Raw genomic sequence first — 12,489 nt, 5'->3', positions numbered from 1 at the left:
CGGGGCCGGGCCGGGGACCGGGCGGCTCCGCAGCTCCCCCCTCCGGTACAGCGCTCGCCGGCGGGACCGGCTACCGGGACGGGCCGTCCGCCTTGAGCCCCGACGGCCCCGGACCGCGGCAGCACAGACCCCGGTGTGGGGCCGGGCGCTCCCCCCGCGGGGCTCTGCAGCCGCCGGCCCAACCGCCCCGCCGGGGAGGGAGTGCTGCCCTCCCACCCCTGGGGCAGGGATGGACACCACCTCCGCACTAGGCACGGGGGCTTTGCCCTCCCACAGCCCCTGGTGTCCAGCGCTGAGCCCCCTGCACCGAGCCCATGGGCAGCAGGAACCCCCGGGGTACGCCGAGGGATGAAGACCCCGGTCCGACACCCCGGGACAGGGCCAGCAGCCGCGGCTGGACCCCACCGCGGCGGACACCCGCCAACGAGGCCGATGTCCTGGGCGTAGGGAACAGGGCATAGGGACCAGCACCTCCTGCCCTCTGCTCCGGGAACGTGCTTGTCCCGCTGCGGCTCCCCCGGGCACGCCGGAGCGAGGAGCCCGGGTGAGCTCCGAGCGCCCCCGAGCAGCCGGACACGGGACCGGGGCCGCCCCGCCCTGGGGCCGCGGCTCTGGGCGAGCCCCGTCGGGTGTCGGAGCCGCGCGAGCAGCGAGGCCGCGGCGGTGGCACCACCTGGTGCCGCGGGACAGAAACCGCACCGGGCACCGCGTCCCCCGCCGCGGCGGAGCCAGCGCCGTGCCCGGGGCGGGGAGCGGCAGCCGCAGCCCCTGCACGGACCACACGGGCGGAGACACCCCAAAAGCTGCGCTTCGGACCACGGCGGCCCCGTTCTGCAACGTCACTCCCCGGGCTCGGCACGGCTGCCTTCGAGAACAGCCCATTCCTCCAAAGCAGCCCCGGGGAACAGCACTGCAGCTCTTCAGCTGCCCCCGGCCCACAGAGGAGAGGTCGATGCTGCAGCTTAACCTGAACGGGAGGCTGGAGATGCTGGAGCCAAGGCGTCAGGGGCTGAGCGGGGTCCCCGCAGTGCCCAGAGCACCAACTCTCTCCCCAGGGCAGAAAGGGGCAGCCAAGGCCTGCTGGTGCCATCCCTGTGCAGGGTTCCTCGTGGCAGGGCTGTGCCTCGGCTCACTGGGGCAGCTGCCACAGGCCCAGCAGAGAGCAGCACTATTCCACTCCATCCCCTGCCCAGCTCCCAGGGCTGTTGTCCCCCCTGTCCCTGCCCAGTCAAACAAAAGGCACAAGTGGTTCTTTGTGCTGTGGCCGAGAGCTGGGTCAGGCAGGGCCCATAATCCTCATCAAGGAAAATTAAGCCATGCATTGATTTTTCACCAGGATAGCACGAGGCCGGCTGTGAAAGCCTTGCATAACCCACTTACAGGCTGCAGAGCCCTGCTGCCCGCACAGCCCAAGGCCAGCTGATGGCACAGCCAGGCAGAAGCACTGACAGGAGGGACCCAGCCACCACAGCTCCAAGCTGCCAGCACTGCTACCAGACCTGCCACCGCACACTGCTGCCAGCAGCTCTCTGGGCACAGTGTAGCTGTCAGAGCCACACTCTCCCCTTGGCCCTTCCCAGGTCCTTAAAAGGAAGAAGTGTCCGGCTACAGAGCAAGGACATGGTTCAGTCAACTGCCAGGAGCAGAGCAGGCAGAGTTACCTTAGGCCAGCTGGGAGCACATGGCAGCTTCCCTTCAGCCCATGGCCTTCACTGCCTCACTCCAGGGGCAGGAATGCCGGCAAAAAGCCCCCTGAGCTCAAGGCTGGCAGCAAGAAGGAATCCTCAGTCCTCTCCCCCAGGCCCTGCTCCGTGCACAAAAGTTTCACACTTTTGCTCTCCTGCCCCAGAAAGAGCAGGAAAAAAACCTGCTTAGAGAAGCACAAGACACACAAGTAGCATGTCCTGAGGGCTCCTGGGGGCTGATCCTTGACCCCCCAGCCACAAGGCCTGAGGAACTGCAGAGCAGGGCAAAGTGTGCCCAGGGCCCAGTGCTCCTCGGGGCTCTGCAGAGCAGGGAGTACCACTCCCTCCCTCCCTCCAGGGAGGCCCTTTACACCCGTCAAGCTGCAAATCCTCAGCAATTAGAAGGCAGCCAGAGCTGGCACCAAACTGAGACACGGCATCGTGTTTTGCAGCCAGAGGGTCAGGCAGCCCAGAGGGAAGAGACCAGAGTCCAGAGGTGGAAAAAAGAGAGAGGAATCATCTTTATTTGTGAAGTGTTAACAGATGGAACAGTTCAATGCTACCCAGCAGTAAAGGTGTTAGACTCCCCTGAGCACTCATCTGCTCATAAGCCCCCATGTCACACACACACTGCGATGGCTCAAGCACAAGCACACACTGTTAAAACTTAAACCACCCCCAGCCCCAGCTCACCCTGCCCCATCCCCATGGCAGAGACATGAACCACCCATGGAATAAGTTACAGCAATCACTTATCCAGTGTCCAGCTCTAACTGCTCCTGGCTGCCTGTTTCAGAGGAACCAAAAGCTCAGGAGGGGCTAACTGGGAATCTGTCTGGCCAGGAACGTGCCCTTTGCCAGGGAAAGGTGCAGCCTTGCTCCAGGTGATGCACTGGGAAAAACACAGAACTCCCCTCCTGAATCCTCTGGTCAGATCGTGTCATCTCCTGACAGGCACCAAAGCAGCTCCTCCCTCACCCCCACATGCAGGTGGGACACAGGCAGCTCCCACCCCCCCCACTGTGCACCAACACAAAGAAACCCAGGACAGAGACAGCCAGGGACCTAGACTATCAGGAACAGGGGATTTACATTTACAGGTAGAAAAACCCTCCCATGACTCTTTAAAAAAAAGAAGTGTATTTTAGATTCTACAACTTAAAGTTTCTTTAGAAAGTGAAGTAACTGAATCTCAAGGACGCACTAGAATATTCCATGGTGCTATTTTACCAAAAAAAAATAGAAGAAACCAAAATTGTCCAGACGAGTTCTTCATCTACACATCACCTGGCAGGAGAGAAAGAAAAGCCAGTTAGATAATCCAGTTGCACCAGTAGGGCTGCACTGTGCTAGAGGGAGCTGGTGGAGCCCTTGCTGGGCCAGAAGAGCCTCTGGCCCCACAGATGCTTCAGCTTCTCCCAGAGACCCTCTGCAGACACAGACACTGCAGCTCTCACCCCCAGGTGTGGCTCTGCCCCCAGGCCTGGCACTCACCTGGCCCCACTCCTAGTTTGCATTTCTCTGGCGGACGTTCTTGTCCTTGTGGTTTGTGGCATTGCTCTTCCTGGGAAGGAAGAAAGGGCAGACATCAGGAAAGGGAGAGCAGAAAGCCCCCCCTCCCCAGCCCACTAATGTAATTCAGGTCCAAAGAGATGGTGCAGCTCAGGCAGGAGATCAGTTCCCAGAGCAGTGTCAGGCACTGATGCCACCCCAGGTACGTGTGTTTTACACACAGGGACATTTAGTGAACCATGGGGAGACAATTCCCACCCAGCACGCCGAGTGTCGTCCCACACCAGCCAGTTTTTATTTTCAGAGCAGATTCCCTGGCTGGATGAGATCTGTCAGCACAAATCTGGCTAAATAGGAAGAGGAAAGGTACTCACAGTGGTGCAGAGCCTCCATCATCATCTTCACATTCGGGACAGCACGGAAAGAAAGAACAAACAGCGTCAGGGAAAAGCATGTACAAAGTGACCTCTGCCTCCTCTTAAAGCACTGGGGACTGTGTTCCAGGCAGCACTCCCACCACCATTTAAAAATGGGAAAGAGCCACAGCTTCTCTGGTGAGGCGGCAGCGCTGCCCCGACCCATCTGCACCCGCCCCCACAGCCCCAGGACTTGGGATGGCTCCCAAATCTGAGCACACTCACAGCAGGTAAAGGGGAAACCAAACAGGATGTTTCAGGAACAGGGGGCTTTAAGCAGCAGCAGGAAGCCCTTTTCCCTTCCCACATGTTGTGATATCAAAACAAACACTGCACACCACGTTCTGGCTCCACCGAGCAGCACAGCTAAGGAAACACCTCTGCCAACACGTGCCAAGCCCTGCGGCCTTTCACCAGCTCCCTGCCATCTGCCACCTCCCAACAGGAGGCTCCCAGACATTTCTTCTGCTCCCCATTGCCTCTTCTACAGCTCTGGCTCCCCTCAAGTGACCCCAAGCCCCACAGTCCAGGCACTGGGACTGCCCTGGGCACCAGGATCTGCTCACAGCTGGTGAGAGGACAGAGGGAGACACGTGGCTGGAACTACCTTCTACTTACCATGTGAGGTGGCACCCAGCAGCAGAGAAGGGAAGAGTGGACAGGTAACACCAGCAAGAATATCACACCAAACACAGGCTGGACTGTCCCCATCCCAACCCAGGTGACAGGAGTGTTCAGTTCTCAGCCAGTACTGGGAGGAACTGGGTCAGACAGGCCTCACTGTCACCTCCTCTAAGGAGGGGCAAAGCTACAGGGACTTCTGGGGAGAAAGAACCACTTGGAAGATGCAGCTACAACATCCTTAAGAGGACACCTGCCTTCCAGCCAGGGGTGTCAGAGGGCAAAACATCTGCTTGTAAAACTGCCTTGAGTGGAATTCCAAGCCCTGCCCTGCAGTCAGAACACGGATATCAGGCTTTAGCCTTAGGGGGCTGAGGGGCCCAGCAGGATCCGGGGCAGGAAGGATACAGAGCATTCCCACTGCATTGTTAACGGGATCAGATAAGGGCGACCCAGCTGACACAATGCAGATCCTCACAGATAAGGAAAGGGAGGAGCTGGTGCTTCCAGAAAAGATTAAAGATAGTACCGGGCTTTGAGATCCAGGATGTCTTGATCTGATGACCCAAAACATTCTGAGTTGAACACAAGCTAAGCCTGGTCTTGCTGAGCTACAGTCCCACAGTTTTACAGCACCACAAAAGCTCTACTTCTTATTTCCAAACCACCCTCTCCAGACTGGGAGCTGCCAAAGCAAACCCAGCCCTGCAGACACAGGAAATACTTGAGCAAAGAGCAGAGGTACTGGTGAGGCAAAGGGTCAGGCTGACCTGCACCGAATCCTCTCTTGCTCCATCTCACTACAGAAACAGCACAGTTACAGGCAGTTTCGTGTCTGAGGTGGCACGGTACAGACTGCCATTGTTTCACAAGTGCTCCGAGTACCCACCCTCAAACCAACCCCCTCTGACAGGGGGACCTCAGAGTTCCCCGCGAGCCCATCTCGACACCCAACAAGTTACCTGATCTCCCCCGAGAGACTTAAACCCAGGCACCTCTTACCATCAAGAACCTCGTCTGGCTTCCTCCTCTTCTCATAGATGAAGATGATGGTGACGAGAACGAGGACTTCTGCCACGATGCCCAGGAAAGGCCAGAGCGCTGCCAGGCGGCTGCGGACGCGCAGGTTCACGGTGGCGTCCCCGGAGCCGTAGGAGTTGGTGGCATTGCAGCGATAGTCACCCGTGTCCTCCTCGATGTTCAGTTTGAGGATGCGCAGCTCTGTCTTGTTGCCGCTGGACTTGATGATGTATCGCCCAGAGGCGTTCTTCAGGTCCTGGAGGGAGGAGGAGGGACAAGAGAGCTCTGAGGGCAGCGCTGAGACTGACCACGCTCAGTCCAACCCCCACAGAAATCCTCCCTCCTGGGGCACTGAGCTTTGAAAGGCTCAGTTCTGATGGCACAAGGTCCCCCAGCTCTGTGCTGGGCAGCAGGGTTGGCAGAAGGGGAGGAGGGAGCAAACCAAAGCACTTACCCCTTGACCATTCTTGTACCAGGACCAAGTGGTGACAGGGGGGAAAGAGGGATTCTTGCAGGTCAGCACACCTGTGTCCCCCTCGTTGCCATGCTCAGACTTCTTGTATGCTGTCACCTGGGGGGCAACTACAGCAAGAGAACAAGAAATTCAAACACCTTGTTATAGAAATCACATAGATTTGTGCTCTCTGCAACACCTCACCAGAATCAGGCAGTTACCCCAAAGCTTGACCTCAGTAAGGCTGTTCCTCTCTCTACTTTGGCATTTTCAGAGGGGAAAGCAAATCAAACTGCTTCAAGAAAGGCTCAGACAGATTTGTCCACCAGGTACCATCCTCCTCCCAGTTTCCCTGTGGGAACATGCCCACGGGAACGCAGGATCTAAGAGCAGACCCTGCAGACACAGCATTGCCTGAGAACACGGTGCTGCCTCACAGGGTGCATTCAGAGCCCTGCAGCCAGGTAAGGGCTGGGAGCAGCCTCTCAAGAAGCTGAAAAGACACCACAGCAAAGTGCTCAGGAGATCACAGCTCCCCCAAGCCCCTCCTCAGACCCAGAAGCAAACACATGAAGTTACCTGAAATATTCACTTGTCCTCTTATCTCCGGGTTGGTTTTGTAGACACACTCATACATGCCAGAGTGCTCCTCCATCTTCCCCTCAATCCTACCAAAAACAGCATCCAGGTAAGCATCCAGCACAACTGACTGACCCACAGACACCGACCTCCAGAGCCATGGAATCAGACATGGAATCAGCAACCTCCTCTATAGCAAATTTCTCCCTTTCCAGAAGAGCATTTATGCTGCACACCATGTACCTACAGCAACCCAACTCTCCACTCTCCCCTCCCCACACACAGAGGATGACAGAAGAGGCTTTTTCATGTGCACCACATCTGACACGGGTCTGTCGAGTCAGAGATCACTGTTCCAGCCCACTGAAACACAGGGCAAAGCAGTGGCAAAGATTATCCAGGCTGGGCTACTCTGGATCAATCCCAGCACAGGGAGAACTCTCCCATTCTCCTTCCCGTAAAGCTGCTGCAATGAGATTTAGTGGATTACGCAGCCCCGCAACAAACATCCCATTCTGCTGCTCAGTAATACCCACTCGAGGGAAGGGGCCCACAGAGTTTGTCCCGTGGCTGCACTGGGACAACGGGCTGTTTGTTAGTTCTGCTGTGCATGGCGCTTCCCACTTCCAAAAACCACTCAGCTGAGGAATTGAGGTCACGCGAGGGAGGCTGGGTTATAAATACTTTAATCCTTGTTCAGCTCCCTGTTGCTATGGGGAGACAGGCACGTCGGCACTGCCATACAAAGGGACATGATGCCTCCACAGCTGCTGGGTCAGTGCCAGCCAGGCCTGACTGTAATGGGAAAGGAAAGCTCACTGCACTGCCACAACACGGCCGGTGTTCTCACACCGAGCATGGACCATGGCTCGCTGCAGCCACCCAGCTCCTGGGAGAACAGCTGGACTCTGGAAAGGGACAACATGCACTGGAGCCTCTCACTTCAGAGCTCTGAGGGAACAGCTCTGGCACAATGACCAGGCCCAGCATGCTGTGCCCGACAAACCAGAGCCCAGCTGAACACCTGCTTACAAACACGAACAGCAGAACTGCTCTACGAGGATATTTGTGGCATAAAACCATCCCTTCCTCCTCCTTTTTGCCCCCTCCTCCCCATAAAGGAGAGTGTTGGGCCTTACCAAAACTCTGTCCAGCTCATCTTATGCTCTACAGTCCCAAAGGCCTGTCATCAGCAGGGCTATGAGCACTCAGCCCTGGGTCCAGCTGACAGCAAACACCAACTGCCTCTGGGAGAAAACCACGTCCATGCTCAGGTTCTGACCTTGCCCTGACACTCACGTGTAGCTGGTGAAAGCACTGTCGGTCTCATCCTTTTGCAGGACCTTGTCCCCATGCATCCACTCGTGGCCCTTGATGGTGGAGTATGGCCCAGACATGTTACAGGTGAGGACCAGCTTGCCAGAATCCACAGCAACGTGAGCCTTGATGTCCGGACCTGCATTCGTAAAGAATTGGATTTAAGTTAACACAGGGTATGGCAGAGCTGACGTGGGGCCCAAGAACCTGCAACACAAACCCCACAGCTCCTTGTCTATCCCAGCTTCCACTTACCTTCATAGAGAGTTCCCTACCAGCCCTGACAGTGCCAGCAGCAGGCAGCCCCCAGCACCAGGTGACTGGGCCTTAGTGCACCTGGGACAGCAACGCTGACCCTGCAGCTGCTCCCCTACCAGCAGGACCTCTCTGTGTCCTGCATCACTCGGAGCCTCTACTGTTGCTACCGTGGGTGCAGCCCCAGCAGAGCCCAGTGCTCAATAAGCAATGGAAAAGGTCACTCTGAAGGGCAGAGCACAGCTCTGTGCTGCTGCGAGCCACCAGAGCACTCGTGTGTCAACACCTCCTGCCACCTGAGCAGCTTCAGACACCTCCAGGTAACACAGAGGGCAGTCAGGACCCTCTGTTGCAAGGGGCAGCAGACAATATCAGGGGGGCAGCAATATCTGTGCTTCATCTGAGGCAACCCAAAGGGTTTAGTCAGAATTACTCCAGGGAGAACACAGAGCCGTGACTCCAAAAGGTCCTGGGCCTCCATGTGCCAGGCAGCAGTAAATTATGCAACATAAGATGACTCAGGCATTTCTACTCTGAGGAGGCTGTCCGAGAAGGCAGCTGCCACCAGCAGCACCATTACACAGCCCTGGTGGCACTACGGTCCCTACCCTTCTGCCCAACCTCCATCCCTGGGAAGGAAGAGTTTTTGCCGGGGTTGACAGGCACTTCGCTTTTCCTCCTATCCAAACTCCACTGGAAGAAAGGTTCTGCTGGAGTTCTGCATTCCCCAGCACATTTCTGCTGAGAAGGCAGCTATGCCCATCTAACTCATGGGAAGACCTCACCGGGATGTTAAGCTCCCTCCCAGGTTTCTATCACTCGGAGCAGTCTGTGCGCTCCAGCGAGAGGGAACCCGGCCACGTCCACAGGACAAGCAACGACATCACACTCAGTGTCACACAGACACGGCCATTTCAAAAATGGTTGCATCTCAGACCTCAAAGCAGGTTTTGTTCCCCACAGCCTGGGTCACCGGCACAGAAGCGAGCTCAAAGCAGGGCTGCTGAGAGGAGCGGGAGCTGCAGGAGCCGCAGGAAAGGGCCGCTGGTCAGTGGTGTTAGGGCAGAGTCGACCACAGAATCGAGGCTCAATTCTGCGGCAGCACCAGGGCTCGGAGGCGCTCGGGGGGAAGCGGCAGGTTCCAGGTCTTTGGCTCCGGAAAAGGCGCAGGATTGCCGGAGGGCGAATTGGTTGGGAAGCCACAACCCTTTTTGAGCAGGGCCATTTCGGGTCAAGTCACAGGTGGTGGGGAGTCGACAGAGGGTGGGAGTCTCTCAGTTCTACAGCGGGGGGTGGGAGGGTGAGGGAGCTTTTGGGAGCCACAGGACACGGGTGCGGGGGTGAGCATGGCAGGAGACTCAAGACACCAGTGTCCGAGCAAGTGCCAAGGCCTCGACGTGGCCACTCACGTTCGATGACAAAAACGTTCGCCTGGGAACGGATCCACTTGACTTTGGGGCTCTTCGACAAGTGGTTGCGGTCGGGGTCGTTGCTAGCCCGGCACTCATACATGCCTGAGTCGTCACTGGTGAGGTTTGCGATGTAGATGGTACTGGTAGAGTGCAGGTTGTAGGTGGCGTTGATTTTGACACGGTCCTGCCGTGCGCCATCCCAGAGCTGAGCATAGGTCTCATTGGGATCGTTCCCCTCAAACCACCACTGGATCTCGGGGATGGGATTGCCAATCGCCTCGCAGTACAACTCCACGCTGTCCTGAGTCAGTCTCTTTTGAGACAGCGGTGACTTTATAAAACCAGCTATGAGTTGAAGAGGTATTAGTGCAAAGTGTTAGTGCAAAGCAAGAATTCACCTTCTACAAGCAAAAATAACCCTCAGCGATTGAGAAGAGGCTGCACATCATCTCCAGATCAGCTCACTCTGCCCTCCCTCCCTCCACGCTCTGAACTCTGCCTGGCTCAGACAGGGCTGTTCACTTCGTATCTCCTGCGGCTCCGCTGCAAAACCAGCACAGACAAAACAGCACTCTGGGTTTGCCACCATCCAAACTGGACACCCACGGACGGCCGTGCCTCTGGGGCAGACCAACAATGCTCCACGGCCCCCAGTGCCTGCAGTTCCAGGCTTTTGTTGTGAGGGCTCATGCAGCTCCACAGTGCCCAGCCTGTGCTCTGGTCACGTCACCACGAAAGGCTGGGGGGGGGCAGCGAGGTGGTGGGACCCCAACACGTGTCCCGCTGCAGAGAGGGTGGCAGTGCCAGAGCACAGACTGAGCCCCTCCGAGTCAGTTTGGGTAAATTGGGAAAAGTGCTTCCCTGTGCCTCCACCCCCCGAGAGGAACATGCCCGTTCCCCCTCCCTGCACAGCCCCAAGGCTGGCTGACCATAGCTGGGAGCTGGCTGGGGCCCAGGCCCCCCTGGCTGTGGTGCACAGCCACACGTACCAGCCCCTCACCACCCTCCGCCTGCTCACAGCCTTGTTCCATCCCTCTGCTCACCAAGGCGCCTGGCAGGAACTTCTAAGCACAGTACTGAGCTAACAACTTTTTGGGGGGAGGAGGAAGGTCTCGCAGTCTGCAAGACGTCCTGAGCCAGGTGGGGAAACGTGTAAGTTTGTTGTCATACAAACAGTGAAATCAGACTTTTCATCTCAGGCAAGACCAGCCTGCAGAACTGAACCAGCAATAAACAGATCAGAGGCACAGGCAGCAGCTGCAGGCTGCAATTCAGGTATTTTTCACTCTGCCCTTGCAGCCAGAGGCCAGGGGAGGTTCAGCACTGCAATCAGCCAGTCCAAAGGTCGGTCCGTGTGCTGAGGGAAGTGAAGTTGCCAAATGTCTTCGGGCTCCAGGGCAGGCACAGGGCTGCACCCACAGCCCAGGGAGCCCCTCCCAGGGTGGGCAGGAAGGGAGGTTCAGCGGCTCTGCTTCGGGAAAAGCCATCAGGCCCAGGTCGAGGTCACTACGTGACTCACCCTAAGCCAGGTCTCAGAAGCAGCTCAGCTTTGGACACGTCCTTCCTGCACTAATGGGTGGCCCCGCACACCAAGAGCCTTCCAGGAATTAATTCTCTCAGTTAAAAGCACTTCACGATCATACAGAACCCTCCACTGATGCACCATGACGTACAAGCACAGAGGAGGTGGCTTTGGGAGAGGTTTTTTTTTTTTGTACGCCTGAAAATGTTTTAACAGGAAATTCTAGGACCGTTTTTGTGGGAGCAGAAACAAATCAGTGTCACAAACCTAAGTTTGCTCAAACTGAAGAAAAATAAGAGTCAGTTTGTAAGCTAAGCTTGACTCCTAAATAAATCAATTCCACGTTTCTCAAAGGAAAAATTAGCTTTACATACTAAAGCTTTGAGAGTCTTGAAGAAGAGGCATCCCTGAAAGAGAAAGGACCCTCATATGCAGCCAAGACGCTCTCGGGAGAAGGCTGACACTGATTTTAAATAAGTGGGAGGTCCAGGGGTCCCCAGAGATGTACAGGACAGGGGTATCAGCTGTGAGCAGCTCTCTCACACCCTGGGTTCCACCCCCAGGACCAATGACCTGTGTGCCGTGGGGGACTTTTCACACCACAGGCTTGTGATCAAACACTCCTTGTTCTGACAAGTCCTGGAACTGCCCACAGCACTTGTACAAGCCTGTCCATTCCAACTGCAGCCCGAATTAAAGCAGGAGCTGGTAAAGATCAAGGGTTTTACAGCTACAAGGTGATTACTGTACTCTGACAAAATAAGCTGTGCAAGGTTATTTGCTCTGAGTTAGAGGGTACCTCGTGCAGTTCAGGCAGGTTAAAAGACTCCAGAGCAAGTAGCAGCAACAGTGAGTACCATTTGCGTTCCCATGAGATTAATGTTCCCTCTGTTCCCACCAGAAAGCTGAGCAGGCAATCCCAGTCCCAGGCTCTCCGGGCTGGGGAAAGCGCCTGCTGAGCCCAAGGCACAGGAGCACAGGCAGCAGCAACCCACTGGAATCGATCGGGGCTGCTCACACATTTTCCAAAGAGCGCCAGGCTGCAGACTGGAATCAGTTCCCAAAGGCCAGACATTCCCCACAGAGCTGAGCCGGAGCCTCCCCCGGCGCCTCCCAGGCACAGCAGCAGTATCTGACCCAGCAGAACAGCAGGGAAGGCAGAGAGACCAGATAACGTTCTCCAGAGTCACCTTCCAACTGCAAACAACCTCTGAGGGAGGAGTCCCCGGGGTGTAAACAGCCTGGACACCCTTGGGGCAGACCAGCCTGAGCAGAGCCCCACTGTCCCACACGGCATGTGCTCCCGCCTGGCCTGACCTTTGTTTCTTGGCTTGGGAAGGGGATAGTTGAGGCTCTGACGCTTTTTGCCATTTTCATTAACAGCTACAAAATCTGCCCTTAAGCTTCACACAGCCAGGCCAAAGTCAGGGTCCCTCCTCCTGAGGGCACAGAGTCCAGGCAAACACCAGCCTACAGCTCTGCAGGGTGAGCTGCCACCCCATCTGCTCTGTGAAAAACAAACCTAAACACCGCTGAGAGGCCAAACCCCCCCTTTCCAGCCCCCACTCTGCTGCCTCGAGGCACCAGCACTGTTACACACCAAGCCCAGGGGCCGGGCAGGACACGGGTGTTACACAACTGACGGGGCAGCTCGTCCTTCTGGGGCTTTTCAGACCAAGGATAGAAACGGCCTCCT

General features: G+C 56.7%; 1 protein-coding gene across 1 annotated transcript in view; it reads right to left on the bottom strand.

Annotated features, from left to right (window-relative positions):
- Positions 1–2,182: 2,182 nt before the first annotated feature.
- The window catches only part of BSG (basigin (Ok blood group)), a 15,453-nt gene continuing 5,146 nt past the window's right edge, over positions 2,183–12,489 (bottom strand). Inside the window, exons 2-8 of the mRNA XM_027704570.1 lie at positions 7,587–7,743; positions 6,288–6,376; positions 5,709–5,836; positions 5,237–5,510; positions 3,572–3,596; positions 3,180–3,249; positions 2,183–2,972 (exon numbers count right to left, since the gene is read on the bottom strand). Coding sequence (XP_027560371.1) covers positions 3,192–3,249; positions 3,572–3,596; positions 5,237–5,510; positions 5,709–5,836; positions 6,288–6,376; positions 7,587–7,743 — 731 coding nt within the window. The 3' untranslated portion in view covers positions 2,183–2,972; positions 3,180–3,191. The remainder of the gene's footprint in view (positions 2,973–3,179; positions 3,250–3,571; positions 3,597–5,236; positions 5,511–5,708; positions 5,837–6,287; positions 6,377–7,586; positions 7,744–12,489) is intronic.

The sequence above is a fragment of the Neopelma chrysocephalum genome, unplaced genomic scaffold (assembly GCF_003984885.1).
Source record: "Neopelma chrysocephalum unplaced genomic scaffold, ASM398488v2 Primary Assembly neopelma1_283, whole genome shotgun sequence".
Classification (NCBI taxonomy): Eukaryota; Metazoa; Chordata; class Aves; order Passeriformes; family Pipridae; genus Neopelma; species Neopelma chrysocephalum.
Note: the sequence above shows the minus strand (reverse complement) of the source record. Positions and strands in the feature narration are given on the sequence as shown.